Below are 19,169 nucleotides of genomic sequence, written 5' to 3'. Positions count from 1 at the left end.
TCAGCGCTGGTGGTCAAAGCCGATCATACGATACGTCAGTTGTGGTCCAGGCGAGTTGTTTATTCTGTTTACATGCATATTTTCGTGTGCGTATAAAAGTAGCAATTTAGGTGAGAGAATCCAGTTGTGTGTGTATTTGCTGATAATAAAATGACGAGCAGCGGCCAAGCGATGGTTTCTGTGCCCGATGGTAAGTGGGTTAAGATTATTTTTCAAAGAATTGCGCATCGTGTTTATTATTTACGCCAGCACCATGTGACTGACATCACTGCTCCCTCATTGTTTATGTTTTGCTGATCGATCGGCGATTCAAGAACGGGACGACGCATCAACAGCCGTTAATTCACGAGGATCTTTATAGGCAATAAAGTTCTTTTTACGGTGAAAGTGATAAAACCGGTTATTATGCATAATCGCCGAGCATTTTGGTGGGCTTGATAAATTTCCCTAAATTAATTACTTTTTTCCAGCACTAACATTAGCCAGCTCATTAATTATTTTCACGATTACCGAAGAAAATGTTCTTAGATGAAATAAGAGATCGAAATCAAAAATATAACATCCTTATACAGGAGTGAAAATAATAGAAACCAGGACTCTCTTGTAAATAAGCCACCTCGTTGGGCACTTCGCCTGTTGTGGCCTTGTATTTGTGGAGCAGATGCAGTATAATCCAGATCCCTTGGCGACTTTTTCGGCGTCAAACACGTCCGACGGCCCGAGGAAAAGTCGCCAAGGCCGTGACTGACTACGGGCGACGGGAAAAAAAAACCAGTGTACAAAACATAACCAGAGCATAAACCAACAATAATTTAAAAAATAATAGTACAAATAAATATTCTCAGTATGAAAAAATAAAACCTGGACTCTTTGAAATAATAAATCGATCCCATCACAAGTCACTCTGGGTATCAGACTCTTTAAAATACTAGTAAACGAAAATAATGATATTTCTTTATGGCACTGTAAGACCAGACATGATCCAAGCTCTGTCCCAAGAAGGATACCTTTATGACACTGAAAACGGAAGGGCAGAAGTTTCAAAAAACAATCAGAATAAATATATCGGAAAAATATCCTAGACGGAAACATAAACCTAGTGAGACAAAACAAATACAAAAACAATGCCACAACAAGCAAAATGCCGGAACAGCTTTGGTATAAGGGACAGGTTGGCGATTTTCTTTTCCGGCGCCAAATATGTCAGACGGCCCGAGAAAAAGTCACCAGCATAGAAAACAGTAAAAACAAATGGCATAAACTAAAATAAGCTGTGGAGTGTTTAAAAAATAAAACTGGATAAAAAAAAATGAATCAGGGTTTAAATGAAACCCGGACCGTTGTGAATAAACAACGGTCCTGTTGTATAAATAAAAATATTCTATTTATTATAAATTAAAACCCGGACTCTCTTTCCGGGAATCCAGGTTCTTATAAATAATCAACGGTATAAAATAAATAAATAAAATAAAAAGGATGCAGGGGCATCCTGCATGTAGAAAAGAATAAATATTGGAAAATATTAAAGGTACAACCTGAGGGAAATGATATCCAAAATGATTCCAATTAATCCGACACATACACTACATCATATATACGGAAGGAAGAGAAAATATGAAGAACTATCCCAACGGTTTTTCAAAACGCAGCGGCTATTAAGTGACGTCATTTGGAAGAAAAAAAGAGAGAGGATAGAATGAGAAAAAGAGAAAACCAGTTTGAAAATGGCAGTAAAACCCGTTTGAAAGACGCGCTAGGACGCTAAGAACACGGAAAAACAACAGCTAGCGCCACCGACTGGCAGAATTCTACGAACATTCTGGAACAACGACAACCCAGAAGAACAACAACAAACCAGAGCACGCCAACGATGGAAACTTATCGCCGGTAAAAAGTCGCCAATTTGGCGTGTCCCTTATACCAAAGCTGTTCCCAACAAAATAACACAATCACAAAAATTATGAACAATATATACACATGATAAAATATTATACAATGCCCATTGTCTTATTCTAAGTATGGATAGCTTCTCGATTTACCCCAACATGTTTATTGTATTTCTTTTTAAACGTGACAATTGTGTTACAGTTTACTACCTCCGGGGATAAGCTATTCCATTTATTAACAACCCTATTAGAGAAAAATTCCCTACGACACCATAACCTCGCATTGTCCCTTACCAATCGATACTGGTGACCCCTTGTAAAAGTAGTCGATTGGCAGTGTACTAAAAGTTCATGGTCCATCCTATCCATCCCGTTGAAAATCGTGAACACGTCTATCATATCTCCTCGACATCTGCATTCATCCAATGTAAACATGTTCAAAAAATGAAGTTTTTCTTCATAACTCAAGCCCTGTGTGCCAATAAGGACACGCGTAGCTCTTCTCTGCACCCCTTCAACCAAGTCTATGTCCCTCTGTAGGTAAGGTCTCAGAAACCTTACAGCATACTCCAGTCCGGGATGAACTAAGCCTCAAAAAAGCGGAAGAATGACTTTAGGAGAACGCAAAGAGACCTTTTTGAAAATAAGACCAAGCATTCTATTTGCTTTTTGACCACCGCTGAACTATGTTCAGAAAACCTAAGCTGCTTGTCAATGAGACAACGACACGTTTAGACAACGAAAAACGAAATGATGCTTTTTCAAATACTATTACACAAAGGGAGTCCTGGAATGGGAAATCTAAAAAAATTACATTAACCTAGCATCATTATGTCTGCCTTGGTAACTTACAACACCCTTGGCAATCTGGATTATACTGCATCCATATTTAATACGAGGGTCAGGGCAAAAAAAAACTCTCTGGGTTCAATAAAAACACAGTTGCAGAATTTAAATTATAATGGCTAGTATGAAAAACTTTACAACCAGAATCCAAATGTAATCCTGAGAAATCCCAAATAAAAAAAAACAATAGTAGGAAAATGATAGGTACAATGCAATGTGCAAATGAACAAAAAAAACCTCTAAAATGTTAACAAATTTGATTAATTCAAAAGCTGCTCTGTATACAAAAGCCTATTACAGTAAAATATCTATTTTATGAACACCAATGGGACAAAAAAATTTGTCCGTAAAAGTGGGGTGAATGCTAATCAGGGTTTTGTAATGCATACATTTGTTATACAATGGGAAATTAATATTTGGCTGCAAAAGAGGGGTGACTGCATCTGAGGAGTGACCATTAAGAGGAGTTTTACTGTATTACTAGCTGCCTCGCCTTCAGATGATAACCAACAGGGAAAAAAAAGGGAAATGGCAATCTAGAAGCCTTAGAAAATAATAACAGACAGAAAAAAAATAGACGACTTTGAAGAAAAATGTCAACAAGCTAGAAAGGAAATTGCCAAAAAATACCGCTAAAGAAACAAAAGGGGTTATACTGTAGCTGTTCCGATATATTAGTATTTATATTGCAAAAGGTGGAAAATGAGTTTTGACGTTTTTATTGTATATATTCTCTTGCGACCCTCACTAGTTCACACTTTGGGAAACCACTGCAGAAAAGACCCATCAAACTTGTTTTCGAACATTACCACTGGCACCATGGCCCCCACATCCTGGAGCGGGGCCCCTGGTCAGACTTTTCACGGGGCCCCTTCTGTAGTTGATTTATAGCGTGAAAAAGCAAAAAATGATGAGAACTGTCCCGGGCCTCAGGGCTAGAGTCCTGTCAGCCCCCCCCCCTCCTTTGTGGGGGCCATGACTGGCACTAAAGTTTCAAGGTCTGTTTTTTTCCGCCCCACTTGAGGGGCAACTTCCTCGAATGATTCTACCTTTAAAAGTAATTGGACCTGTTTGAAGCGAGACCTTCTCTACTGTGTTTTCTTTACCATCGTCTGCAAAAAATTCATTCTTTGAGAAAACTTAAAATTAAACTGGTATATTGTGTGAAACGGTGCACAGCCTTGAAAATTTGAAGTTATTTTGTGTAGCAAAGACGATGAAAACACTTCTTTTGCAAATGCTTAATTGTTTTGTAATTGAAACTCTGATAAGTGAAAGAAGAAATCTATGCGTGGCATGGGAAGTTTTACATACCATCTAGTGGAGGTATTTATAATTTATTTATTTTTCTTGCTGAATGTCATTTCCTTTCTCTTTATTTGGGAGGTACACAATGTTTATTAAATCCCTCTGTCTTGGTTTTTTTTTCCAGATGAAATATTCCGACGAAAGTTGCTGATGGACGGCGAAGGTATGGGCGATGACAGGAGGCTGAATCAGCTGCTGAAAGGTTTTTTGAAGTGGTCTGATAGCAAGAACGAAATGAATGAAGAGGAGCTGTAAGAAATCAATAACATTATTGTTATTATTAAGCAGCATTAGAATTGAAAAATAAATTTATTTTGAAAATAAATATTTTTCGAATGCGAGAACGTACTGGTTTGCAGGCATCGTGACTGATCTGCTAAATGAGATCTGTTCTAAATAATAATAATTAATTTTCCAAAATATAATGGCATGAGTGATATTCCACCAAGGGGATGCAAAAAGCCATAAAAAATCCACTGCGGATCGGTAATTCTCCCATAAAAGATTCTTCTGAGATCAATGCATCATCATGGGAAGAGGAGCACAAAGTTTTTCATTACTGGTCCCGTGGACCACAACAATTTTTTTCTGGTGGTCTGATTGTTTAATCAGTGGTCTCTGACCAGTGGACCACCAATGATTTCGAATGCTGTTAAGTAATAAATTAGTATTATTATCCGTACTTATCTATAACTTACAGTAGATTCTCTCTCTAATCTGGTACATATCAGACCAATGTGTCCCGGATTGCTCGAAGTTGTTTGAAAAAGTCTACTCAAATCCACGGAGAGAGAGACGCAACGCGCGGGGGAATAATAGTAATAATTTTTTATTTATCTGGCATTCAGCGAAGTGCTTTTTTTAAAGCTCATAGCTTTCATAACGATGGATGAAGATGATCAGGTAGAACTTATGAATACTGTGATCAGAGCCACATTATATGATATCGTTTTTAAAGAATATAAATTTATTCACTTTCACTTAACCAAGAGGGGGAAAAAGAATACACAACATATTATAAACGTATGTAAGCAATATAAGATTTCTCTATTTCTCCTCTAAGTTGTAAATATCGATTATATGATATTTTAATCGAAGTTAAAGAGGAGATAAATTGTGAATTATGTAAGCCGAAAATATGGGAGAAGATTCTTGGCATTCGCAGGAAATTCTAAGGGTTAAAAATTAAATAAAAATTCATTAAACATAAAAATTATTTCCAAATTTTCGAAATTATTATTATTTTTTAATTTAATCTATAGAGATGATATCTTTGTGTTAAATATTTGATCATGTATTTTTACAACAGATGGCGGCAAATTCGTTCTGGACGAGAGAAATATTCGAAATCCCCCTCCAGGTTTTTAATATATAAATCCTCCCCACCCGATATATATTTTTGAATCTTCAATTTTTTTCAACTCCTGACATCACGTCGACAGAATATTTCATAGCTTTTTCCAACATCAAATAATTTTTAGCTTGTTTGTTAAGGTAATTTTCATTTCTATAGTTCAATAAACATTCATGGCGAAGATATTTTTCAACAAACTTGAAGGTTGTGTCCTTTGGCCACCTCAGTATCCAATATTTCCGCGGAATTATAGCGAAACTTCAGGAGATGACGGAGCATGAACAGGTTCACGCTTGAGATAAAAATAAACCCCTCTGTGAGAGAGCAAAAAGACCCCTCCAAGAGCGGCAGTTCACGCCCACTGGCACATGCGCAGTCTACTTAACCAGAAAAAATAGAACCGTTTGTATTCACTTACCAACTAAATCACTTGTGCACTTGCCAACTAAAGCCGTGTAAACGACCCTTATCATCTGCATACATTGTATCGTACTTGGCAACTTAAAATTAAGTTACCAACTAAAGCACTTGCCTCGTGTAAACGGGCCTTTATGCTAGTGTTGGGATCCCAGTGTCCGGTCCAGGGCTCTGCCCAATAAATTTTTATCAATCCTGAAATTATGTCTTTCATAAATTCTGAATGTTCATTGATTCTGGGAACTGATTCTCATTAGTTTTTTTCTTTTTTTATTAATCAATTTATACGTTATAATAATTTTCAATTACTTCACCTTCTGACTCTGACTTTTCACCAACATTAAATTTTCAGTGAATCCTGAACTATCAATTTCAATTAGTCAATAATCATTATATAGTTCTAAAGTTATTTATTAAATTAATTCCCATTTTTCATTTTTTTTCATCTTTTAACAACATTTTTTGTTTACATATTCGTTTGCACATATAGGATGACCTAGGTTTTTGAAACTGTAAAAAGTGAATAAAAACCTTGTCCTATACACGAGTAACTACGGTAGTTATTGTTATCAAGAACCAAGTGTCATGATTGATATGATCACATTAAGCAGCTTGTGTTGTATCTTTGCAGTTTACGCTTTAATAAATTTTCATCGCAGGGATTTTTTAAAAAATGGTCCTGTAGATGGTTGGGATCGACAGACTTCAACATAGGGTCTTCTGAGAGAGAGTACTTTGAGAAAATATGACTAAAATTTTTTCCCCCTCCCTACTTTTTCAGCGTTTGAGAACTTTTCAACTGCCCACATTGATTTTTGTTTTTATCATTGTCAAATATCAAAAAGTTTGATTTCTTGTGTTATCGATTTGTTCAAAAAATTTGTTCTGGTTTGATTATAGATCTTTGAAATGAGGTAATCGTATCATACATTGTTCAAACCTAGTAATTTAATTTTTTTTCCTTTCTTTCTCTAGATATTTGTCATATCAGAGATCGGTATGTTCACTTCTGAACTGTAAATATGCTATGGCTAAGTCGCATTTCAACCAGCTATTGCATGAAGATGAGATCGGAATCTGCGATGATGTGTACAAGAAAATGGGTAAAAATATATTTGTAATATTTCATTATTTTCATTGAATGGAACTTTGTTTAAAGAGCTCTATTCTCACATGCATCCGCAAAAATTGGCTATTAAAAAAAATTTTTTTTTGATTGATTTGTGTTTATTTTATGTCAAAATGTCCTTTAAAAAGAAAATAATAATAATTGATTAATTTGGGTTGATATCTTTACTAGAACCATTTGAGTTAGGTACACATATGTGTACCCCTCAAGTCTTAAGTTGAAAAAAAGAATCATTTAAAACTGTTAAAAGTGAATGTACACATATGTGTACCTCTGCAGTGAGAAGTCGTTTTGTTTTAACAAATTTCTTAACGTAATACAGTTTTTTTAATCTTCATTAGAGGATGGTATTTCCAAAGCACAGAAAGATATATTAGAACGTAAAGCAGATCTACTCAGATCGAAGAGGGTCAGGAAAAACAAGCAACGTGAGTAAAATAAACTTTTTTTCAATCAATGTGCTCAGGATATTTGAAAGGCCAGAATTACACTATAAAAAGTTTTTTAGATGTTCTTTTATAAATTTTATAAAAATGCAACCAATAAGCGTATCGGTTACATTCGAGAGAATCAAACCAATAGGCTTATTAGTAGGGATGCGTAAATTTCGTATTTACGAAATAACCACAATGAATGCGAAATGCACGAAATAAATGCTATAAATGCAAAATTTTCCAATTTTGACTAATAAATGCAAAAATTGGAATTTTGACTAATAAATGCAAAAATTAGAATTTCTACTACTATTCTGTGAAATCTTGATAATTTAAATTTTATCATTAATTCTTTTGTGTGTTTTCAAGCTATAATTGACACCTAAAAAGAATACGAAACTAAATACAAAAATAAAGGATCTAGTACCAGATTCCGCATGTTACATGACTGCGTGCTTCAAATTATTAAAAACAGTTTTTGGTGATAACATTTTGCACTACCAATACTGGACGCATAAAGTGAATCTTGTGGGTTGACACATTCATTAAAGAATTCAAAGAATTTAATTCTGTTGTGACCCAGATGAAGATAACTTATTTGCACTCAAGAAAAATGAGCAGTGCATGTTCAAGCTACCAAAAAAAAAATATATATATCACTGTAAAAATTCTTCCTGACGCCTGTAGTAACCAGGCAGAATTCATGGTTCAAAGGTGTCATTCATCTGAGCAAATATCATATATTGCTTCTTTTCTCAATGAATATGAAGACGATCACTCGTAAGAGTAAGCATTTCTAGCAAGGTAGGGGGAGGGGGGGGCCTCAGAAAAATCATTTTAGCTGAGGGCCTATGATATGCTATTTTTTTAAATATACTTTATTTATTGTTTTTTAATTTTTATTTTTTTGTGAACAAATATGAAATTTCTGACCTGATTTTTTTTTTGCGAATAAATGCAAAATTTATGTTTTTTTATTTTTTTTTGCAAAATTTACGTATCCCTACTTATTAGTTGTTATTTTCATGTTTTGTAAAAGATCTTTTATCTAACTTTTGTCTTGTAATCTGAGCCTAAAATTTGTAACCTGTAGAAGTTTTTGTATGCTACCTTTTTTTATGCTATTTTGACATTATAGAGTTTAAGTCAAGTGATTCATTGCTTGTTGACAACCATAATAATTTTTGGTGGGAATGACACTGTCAGAGAAAAAAAAAAGGTTTGAGGAAAAAAAAGTTTTCTTGGAAATGCAGCTCATGTCTCTTTCCACGTAGAAGACAACGTTGGAAGCTAATCCTACAGACTGACAACTGAATGGACAACCAAATAAGTACAGCCAGACCTTGGTATAATGTCACTTCTAGCCCCAAAGCAGAATGTGCCAAAATCTGCACCGTGCATTGCAGAACAATCAGTGCTACTGCAGAACAATCTGCAAGAAAAACTGCAGAGAACGCTATTATGGGGATTTTTACAGCAGAACATTTCCAGTCAGCCGAGGGCTCATCGCCGAACAATGAAAAACATTCTGTTTTGGGGACTTCTAGTACCAAATAAAAGTGATTTAACCAATTTTTGACTGACTGCATTTATGCAATGCTTTGTTAAAAAAATTTTCAATTAATTTTCATGCAAATCAGATTCTCAAGTTCTGTTCACCAGTACGAAGTCTTTAAAAAATTGAGGACATAAAGGTCCTTTAAAAGCCAAAGAGGTCCTTCACCAAATGAATAGCTCACATGAGTGGCTGGTCTTATTGCGAGAAACTTGAATTTCTGGGTTTGCACTCTCTAGAATGGCATAGAGTCACTGCAGATCTTAAAATGTGCTGCAAGCTAGTCCACTAATTTGTTTATCTACCATCAGGGAACCTTTTTGAGATCATAAACAGAGGAGGCAACCTACATAGGCATCACTTCCAAATAAAAATATTAACAGCCAGATGAGATTGCTTTTCCCACGAGTATAGATGTCATATTGTGAAAATCTGCAGTCTGCCATCAGAATTTGAATGCTCCTCCTAAGCAAGATTTGCTTCCACTATTGCAGATTTCAATCTGGCTCCGTATGCAAAGTGTTTTTTCTTCTGACTATTTTTATTATTATCATTATTATTTTGGTTATATTTATATTACTTTTCCAGTGTAAGTGTATTTCATGCCAATTCTATTTTTTTACAAAAAAATTAATTTTTTATGACTTTTCAGAAATTTTTGGCAATTTATCCTAATTTTCAATCTGTAAATTTTTTTCCCGTGACCATGAACAGAAATAAATTTTTTAAAAATAGATTTTTTTAAATTTTTTATGTCACATGGTATTCAAGTTCTTCCGAAATTATTTATACTAATTTTTTTTAATTAAATTATCAATTTATATTAATTAAAAAGTTAATTCATTTGAAATTTACGTTAATTACAAAAAAAGACATGCTAAAGTGATATCTAATTTTTTAAAACTAATACGTTATTTGGGTAAACAGTTTAATCGGTTGGTCAAAGAGGGGGTTCATAATGAATGATTTCACAACACTTGTGAAACACTTTCAGAACCAATCTAAATGATGCTTAGTATTAAAGTGCTCTGAAAAGGTATATACAGTCGGCCCCACATATTCACGGTTTCTGTATTCACAGGGTTTTTCTTCTTTATTGGATTTTTTTTTTTTTGCAACACTCAGAAATCGTCATTCACGTGTTTTGTTTATAAAATTTGAGTTCTGCATGTTTAGGATGGCTTGCTAATGAAATTACTACTTCTACTTTACCACACACCAGCTTCGGTTATATATCGCCATACAGCAATTTCCAAACAGAGGAGTTGGGTGGGAAATGAAGGCTCCATTCCTCCCGCGGTAGTCGCCCCAGGCTCTGTAGACAAAGAACTTTCTTCTAATGTTCTGTCCGGATTCGAACTCATGGACCTTAATGGTAACCTTCATAGTGGAAGACGAGCATCTTACCACAGTGCCACTCGGGCTAATGACATTACTGTCATCACTAGAGCCGTGGCAGCTCCCAAGAGAGAAATAGTCACCTCGGGTTGGATTAACCTTTGGCCACAATGTGCACTAAAGGACACAACCATTTCTACAGAGTCAAATGAGGAGACTATAAAAAACATTGTCACGTTAGCGAAACAGGTGGGTGGAGAAAGGTTCAATGATATGGATATAGAGGAAGTCGAACAGCTAATTAATAGCAATTCAGAGGTATTGACCTAGAAGGAATTAATGCAGTTGATTGCTCCTGAAACTGAAGTGGCACCAGATGAAGATCATCAAGATAAAGAAGTAGAAGACAAGCTCACCATGAGAAACATAGCGGAAGGACTTTGCACGTTCAAATCAGCAATAGGTTGTTTTCATGGCATAGATCCCTCTATGGAACGCTCTTCACATGTAGAAAAATTTGTAGAGGAAGCCTTGTCATCATATTTCAACATGATAATATGAAGAAGAAACGGCAAACAGAAATCACAATGTTCTTTCAGAAAACATCGCCAATAATTGCTACACCCTCTTGTACATTCCCTTATACCTCTGCTGTAGCCTGCTACGAGATATACAAGAAAAAAAATATGATTTCAGTTATTCGCAGATTTCCCGTATTCGCTTTCACCCCCGGAATGTAATCCTTGCGAATACGGGGCCGATTGTATATGAAAATTTACTTCAAAGATTTTTTTTACACATAGAAATAAAAGGTATATTTATTTACATTATTTGTGAATGGCAGGGTGGCACTTACATCACAAAGAGGGGAAAAAAAGGCACACACAAGAAATAACGGTTGGTCCAAGATTTATAGAGACGTAAATTTTACTTATTAAAATAACTATAAACAGGAGATAATTTGTTTTGGAATCATTGTATAATTTAATGAAAGAAATAAAAATAAATAAATAAAATTTTTGATTTTTGAAAACCTTTGATGACTTTCATTTTTTCCAGGAGAGACAAATTTTGGTCAACAGCTTATGCAAGGTCATAAATGCACTGTTCAGATTTTCTACAATGACATGTTTCAGCTCACCCTTTGTCCTGAATATCTAATTCAAACCAAATTTCCACTCTGAAATTCTTTCACACATAGTCTGCCTTTTCCCAGGTGCTCCTGTATAGATTAGTGACTTTATGACGAACAAAATAGGCATGAACCACTTTTGAGGGGGAAAAAAATAAAGAAATGGTAAATAAACCCAATAAAAAAATATGTGTTTTCTTACTTGAGATTCTTGCTTCTGAAAAAAGAACACATCAGCACTACACCACACAAAGATTCACTGGGTGACTTAGTAAGAGATTTTGGAACTTACGCATGTGTGTGTGTGGCACTAAGCAGGGGAAAGTTTAACCAGTGGAATTACCTTCTAACGCAGGTGGAGCCTGGGCCTATTCTGTTTTTATGGCAATATTCGAAATTGTTTGAAGCTATACAGCCTGGGCGGTGTATGGTTTGTTCTGTTATGTACATAAATTTACATGTTTTGAGAAAACTAAATTTTGTTTTCAAAGTAAGTACAGTAGGGCTGCAATTATCTGATCCAGGATTTGCCAAATTTTGTATTATTTGAGGTGCTTTTTGTGAATTTAGTAAAAAAAAACCAGGTGCAGGAAAGACACGCAAAACACTTAGCATAACGACAAACTCGTCCACAGAATGCTGCAGCGTGTAAAAGAGCTGCATAGGTTGGGAAAGTTATATGAATGTCTCTTGAAAAAGGGGGAAGGGGGTAGTATTACTCTTTGGGAAAGGTGCTGGAATGGATCAGAAGGGAGGTGGTTGGAGTGTTAGCAAATACAATACAAGGCCTTATGGGCTACCTTAGCCAGGGTCTGTAAGAATTTTATTTTTCGCTGTCAGAGAAGTATTGAGACCTCTATATCTCTCTTCCTCTTTTTTTCTGTTGTAAGATTCTGCTTCAAAATCCCTCCACTTTTTCATTTAGGTGCATAGGAGGCCTATAGTGACATATAGTGTCAATCCCAAATATATTATACAGGTTTTCAGTGACATGACCATACTTTAAAATTTAATGAAAGCATGCTTGCCTTTACGCCATTCACAAGGAACTGCCCCTGCATCCATATAGACAATTGCATAAGCTTGTTGGTATTTATTAGCCAATGATGATGCCTGTTCAGATGATGTTTAAGTGTTTGCAGACTTTTCAGAGACTTATCAGAAATTTATCTTATTGAAAGTAATACATTCATAACATTGGATTCATTCAGCAAAAGTAACTTTAGTAAGTTTTTTTTTCTCATTGTATCATTGTATTTCCAGAGTATGATGCTTTGGCAAAGATAATTGCAAAACAGCCCGATCGAAAAATCATGCTCGCAGAGTTGAAAGATGTGAGCGAAGAAATCCAGAGTCTTGAGAAGATGAAGGCAGACTATCAAATGAAGCTTGAAAAAAGGAATAAACAGTTCCAGGTGCTGCTGCATGCCGCCAATCAGTTGCAGGAATTGCTAAAATGTGAGTATCCGCTCACATATTCAACAAAAAATCTAGAATATTCAAATTTCTATGTAAAGTTGTAAATGTGTACGAGATTCTCAAATGTGCGTCACATTTTGAGGTATATTACAGCCCTGTTATACCATGTGTTAGCACATGTTTCAGATATTTCTTGGCAGATCATGTGCTCCGTTATTTCAAGAATTTCTTATTTGGGAACAGCAGTTTGTCGCTATCACCATCTTGTTGCTGTTATAGTTAGGAGGAATTCCAAAGTCTATGCAAATGATTTCTTTTGTGAATTATTTTGGCTGTCTAGATGTTGTAATGCATCAGTGACTACTACTATTTGACAATACATGCACCTCATGAACATTCCTCTGATGAATTTTGAACGATTCAGTACATGCCAAACTGTATTAGATTAGCCAAATCATGCCCCTCATGCTAGAAGCACAAACTTGCAAATTTTCTCTTTTTCACTATCTCAAGTTTTGCCTGAAATGTGTATCCCTATTGAAATACGTGTTGCTAAACATTTTAGGAAAATAACTTCCATAGAGGGTAGAGTAAACTTGCAGTGCTGTCTTAATGCAAGGGCCTACCCGGGCACCTCACAAAAATGAGAAGCGGTTCAAACTTTCGAGAATTTGGCAGGTAGGGCCTCAGAAAAATCACTTGGCCCGGGGGACCATGGTGCTCTTAAGACGGGCTGTAAACATGGTATAACATGAGTAGAGTAAACATTCAAAGGTCATCACATTTCCCGCTGTCTTTTTTTTCTTCCAAGGACATTGCACATTCATGCTTCTGGCATGAGGGGGACCATATGTGACTGGCCCTAGCATATGTATGTTGTGAGAATTGTTTTTCGTGTTCTGGTGCTGCCATATGTCTTCAAAATTAGAAGTGAAAGTTGCAGATGTGTAAATTTTTGTGTCATGTAGGTATTGTGTTGATGGTCTTCTTACTCTCTTCATAAGTGACTGTATATTTTCACAACAGGTGACACACAGGTGTGTATTTTCACAACAGGTATTATGTCCAATAAAATTGGCCTCAAAAATAATTTTTCCAACTAAAACAGAATCGCTAAAAAAGCAAACACAGAAAAAATTCAGTGAATTTTGAGGCTATTGGTCAGTGGGGAAAAAACACAAAAACACTCATATCAATGAAGAGGTATATGTTTCAAAGTGGGGGAAAAATTTCCTTACAAAAAGAAGAAAAATAATTCTGGTAACCTAAAAAGGGGAGGACGAAAGGGTGAATTTTCTAAAACTTAGGAGGATGCTTGAAATGACATCAAAAAGTAAGACGTCCTGTATCCCTATTCCTAAGACAAAGTTCATGTTAGGTTCAAAACACATACACGCACATCCCATCATATACTCATTTATTAGAAGTTCATAGAGGAATGTGGATGAGAGGTGCGTTTGTGGTGTAGTATTTTAAGATGACCCTTAGAATTCTTGCCTAGAATTTTGATTTATTATAGGGAAAAAATCCCTATAGTCACACTTTTACATTGGCAAGGCTATGCTAAGATACTGATATCTTTGTTCAATTTTTTTTTTCTCCATCAGCTGATAGAGATGAAGATTCTATGGAGCTGGAGTGAAGTCTTCAGAGTTTCCCCATGTCCCTGTCTATCGTTGTTCGTTAATGTGATGCATGTAAATAAAGCTTTTCTTTCAAAATTTCTTATAGTCTCTGAGTCTTTTGATAAAGAAAAAATCTTTGCTTGAAATTTTAAATTTTATTAATACATATTGTAAAAAAATATGTAATGGCAGAGTACTAATCATGTTGGAGCTGTTTTGTTTCAAGATGATATTATAATGATATTAACGTGTATATTAAGACATCATTATATGAGAATTAATATTAGTTGCTTCAATTGTTTTCAGAATGTTCTCTTATTTTGAATCTGATTTGTTGACTGTAGATATTGAATTTTGGAAGTTTTTGTTAATGACATACCAAATTCATTTGTAAAGCACTCGGTTGAAAGATTGCTTCTTGTAAATACAGCAGACTCTGGTACATCCAGTCTAATGTGGTGGAAGTATGGACCAGGTAACATATAGGTCGTAGTTCTATAAATGCTCACTTACTACTTCCATCCATACCATTAGAAACACTCTTTTTATGCCAAACCCATTTCTATTCATATTTTCTGACCTCTAAATACAGGTTAGCATTTAATAAATGTTTGTTATGCGCTGAACTGTATGTTTTAAAAATTTATTACAGAATTAATGGTCCAAGAATAAAAATATTTGGCACATTTTTGATGTGTCATAATATCGTTTATGCCTATCTTGATTGCAGGAAACATACCATACGCTTTTTAAATAAACAAAACACTAACGTAAGTTCAATTCTTACAATAAAATTTTGAACTTACTTCACTCTCCATTGATAAATGCTAACGCAAATGTCAAAACCAGAGGGGAAGGAGTCAAAACTCACGGTTTTTAGGTTTTTTTTTAAGTCTTTGATATAGAAGGGATTCTCCCCTTCTCTCAGCCCTCTTCTGCGACACAATGTCCCTCCACTTATGCTCAAAAACCAGTCTGTTTAGAGGTATGACTAGTGTAGTGCTGGAGATTTTAATGATTGATTTTGCATAACCACACACCAAAACCAGTTTTTTTTGCAGCTGGGTATAATGGAAAATTATTATGTATTATTAATTTTTAACTAGGCCAGATAGTGGGGAGTCTATTGCACTAAATGAATAAAATCAATAATTATAGAATATCAATTGTTAAGAAAAATTAATTTCCTAGAGGGGAAAAATACATCGCACATTTCATAACAGTATTTATTTTGATTAAAAACAAAATATTCACCCCGATTTTGACTCTAATTCAAAAGAAGAATTGTTCAATATCTGTGTACTTTGACAATGTCGGAAACCAGGACCGCAACTGGAATAGCTCGCAACTGGCAGGAAGCAGGCAAGTCTGGTGTGATGGACCAGAGGGAGGGCAAATTTCACCCTTATAACCTCTCTTCTAACATCACAAGCATGAAAAAAATGCATGAGCGACTAAGCATCTAGTTGCAACCCTGCCAGAAACTAACACTGTGTGTCGAGGAAAATATATCGCACTCAAATGATACTGAGAGAATAAATAGTTTCTCTAGAAAGCAACACATTCCTTCTCTAATTTTAATGGTGATTAATCTCATTTACAGCAAAAGGAAGCTTACTTGCCATTCAAACCGTACATGGCCCAGGCACTACTGTCTGTTGACAATTTTAGCTATTGCCCGCAAAAGTAAATTTGAAAATTAATAAAAAGAATTTTTTTGTTTACAAAGTCTCTCTGCCATCAGTGTGTTATACTTGCATCAAAACATGATAATTATGGAAGATATAATTGATTAATTTGATATTGTTATTCATATCCTGTTTAGTCATTGGTCAAGTCTTTGCTTGTCATTTTGCTCAACACCTGAGAGGAATGTTTGCTACCAGCCATGTTTCAGCTCTTTCTTTCATTGCAACATTCTTTTCGTGTAACCTGTCACGATTAGCCTATACAAAAGGGACAAATTTATTTAACCACTTGTTGGCGTGCAGACTTCTGATGCTCTGTTTTTTCAATTCGCGCATTTGCACTTACTGTTTTTACTGCAGCTGAAAATGAGAGCGAAATGAAATTGAATTTTCTAAAGATATACAGTATTTCCAATGGGAAATGTGAAAAATACTTTTCTGAGACATAGAAATGCACATTTCCTGATGGCATCAATAGCCAGAGGTGGATTTATAGTTTTGCCATCGTTCTCCCATTCTATTAATTTTCTCTTGACTAATCATTCCTCTAATTTGCCATCCAGTGCTATAACCCGCTAGCCCTATCCCTGCCAATACACTACTACTGCTACTTCACTTCGTAAACATTCTCCAGAGGACGAAATGATTAATTAATGAATCGGTTCAAGCCGGAACATGTGTTCTTTCTGGGTTTATGCATGGCTGTAATGTATTTATGTTCTCAGAGTTATGCATCTTTCGTATTATAATAGTGATGCCATCTGCCTTCCATATTTGGGAAATGACAAATGTCTGAATTTTCATGTTATGTAAGTATCATGTTGTAGATCTGACTGCTTTCTGAAGGAAGACTTTTAAAATAAGTGATCGGCTCGCATTCGTGCCTGTTACATAAAGTGCTTTCTTTCAAACTGAGCACAACTCAGGTCTATCACATAGGCTTAGATTGACTTAGAAGTCTGGGGGGGGGGGCAAGGTGGTGATGATGTCAATTCATCTATACATACAGGGTGATTATAAAAAGACTATCCCGACATATGGGCCCCTAACTATCATACCATTCACAGAAACTGAATGAAATATTGCCATAAGGTATTTTGATGTATGCGCTCAAGAATGATATGGAAAACAACAGTGTCACTCTAACAGTTACGGTTACAGTGAGAAAATTTCGAAAATATCAAATGGCAACACCAAGGTTTTTGTATTGGAATGTGATCTCCATTGTGAAAAACCCTAAATAGCGTTCGAACGGCAACTGTTGCATGAAAATCACCGGCGGTAGATAGGCTAAAAGTGAGGACAACCAATAAGGACAGAGAAGCAGCATAAAATAAAGCATTTTATTGTGTTTCCACATGACCTTGTGGAGGACTAATCAGGCTGGGATCTCAGCCGAAGAAACGGTGTGACGAATGAAACAAACATTAATGCTCTGGTGCACGGCAAAGTCCTTTTTACTTTTTCCTTGCCTAGCTCCGGGGATTTTCGTGCTACAGGTGCCATTCCAACGCTGTTTAGTGTTTTTCAGTATGGAGATCGCATTCCAATACAAAAAACTTGGTGTTGCCATTTGATATTTTCGAAATTTTCTCACTGTAACCGTAACTGTTAGAGAGACACTGTTGTTTTCCACATCATTCTTGAGCGCATACCTCAAAATACCTTATGCCAAAATTTCATTCAGTTTCTGTGAATGGTATGATAGTTAGGGGCCCATATGTCAGGATAGTTTTTTTATAATCACCCCGTATATACATTAGATCAGTCGACTCCACGTTTCACTCTTGGGGGGGGGGGCAATGCCCCCCCCGTATCTCCGCCCATGGCCTATCGCCATGAGCAATTTACTACCAAGTGAGTTGTGCCGGAAGTGTGTGTGTGTACCTAACAGTCTGAGTGCGTATCTAGTGGTCAGATTTTTCAGCGCTGCCATCTATATTTGAGAAATGAAGTGATTGAAGTAATGATTGAAAATTTTTACCGTTTGTAGGCCTGTTGCTCTCTGCGGCGAGATCTTTTAACGGGGAGATCGGCTGGCATTCGCGCCTTGAAGTTGGAAACCGCAGAAAACCATCTTCAGCCGACCACCACTGTAGTGTGAGGGGGAGGGGGTTAGAACTCGAGATCTCCCGATGCGAGTCCGTCACTATGACTACCATGGCCCCCACAAGGGGTGGGCTGACAAGGCTCCAGCCCTGGGGCCCGGAACAATTTTCACAATTTTTTTGCTTTTTCACGCTACAAATTCATCATAAAGGGGCCCGCAAAATATCACAGCCTAGGGTCCTGCTCCAAGATGTGGGGGCCATGGTGACCACTCAACCACTACAACGGCTACATAAAATGCTGGGTGCTCCGTGCCGAGACTTTTAGCTGGACCCTTATTTGGAGGCAAAATGCTTGCTTACCCGTCTGAAAGAGTATCCAGTTTAGGCTCTGGGTAGATAATCAAGTTTTGTAGCCCTGACAGCCCCCCCCCAATCTTCAAGTGTTTGGGGGGGGGGGGGAGAGGGCACGCTTGCAGTTTTTTCGCTGGGCAGTGGACACATTCATATTTGTCGCCGAACGGCTTTTGTTATAATCATAAAATAGTACTAGTTTGATAAACATTTTCGGGCGCCAATGAGAACCTCGTGGGCACCAGGGTACCAACGGACACTGCGGTATTGGGAAACACCCTGTTCAAAGAGCCGTAAAGGTCTTAAGCCCGTCTCTACCTAGGCTTTGTTGGCCTCCACATGCGGTAGCAGTGCCCCGCTCAGAGTTTTCGCGGGTCCCGCTATAATGAGTTTATAGTACAAAAAACAAAAGAAAAATGATAATCGCGTTAAGGATTGGAGCCCCGTCAGCCCTACCCTTGTGGAAGACATGCGTCGGGGCAAAATATCGGCCCACTTTGAGAAAAACTAGCTTAACGGACGACGAGACGATGATGATCGAAAACAGCTGCTTGTGAAACAAAAGCGGGGGGTGGGGATGAAAAAAAGAAAGAAAGAGCTCGTTAATAGTGTAGACGTCATCGGCCTCCATCATAT

General features: G+C 36.4%; 1 protein-coding gene across 1 annotated transcript; it reads left to right on the top strand.

Moving 5' to 3' along the window:
• Positions 1-30: 30 nt before the first annotated feature.
• On the top strand, positions 31-14,542 carry thoc7 (THO complex subunit 7). The gene is made up of 6 exons (XM_089242501.1): positions 31-190; positions 4,165-4,291; positions 6,787-6,914; positions 7,282-7,368; positions 12,663-12,857; positions 14,426-14,542. Exons 1-6 carry the CDS (start codon positions 151-153, stop codon positions 14,458-14,460), a joined length of 612 nt encoding a protein of 203 aa, XP_089098627.1. The 5' UTR covers positions 31-150; the 3' UTR covers positions 14,461-14,542.
• Positions 14,543-19,169: the final 4,627 nt, after the last annotated feature.

Source organism: Pholcus phalangioides, unplaced genomic scaffold (genome assembly GCF_987345545.1).
Source record: "Pholcus phalangioides strain wild (caught in Gottingen) unplaced genomic scaffold, Ppha-v1.0 ptg000015l_1, whole genome shotgun sequence".
NCBI classification, from domain to species: domain Eukaryota; kingdom Metazoa; phylum Arthropoda; class Arachnida; order Araneae; family Pholcidae; genus Pholcus; species Pholcus phalangioides.
This window is presented reverse-complemented; position numbering and strand designations above follow the sequence as displayed.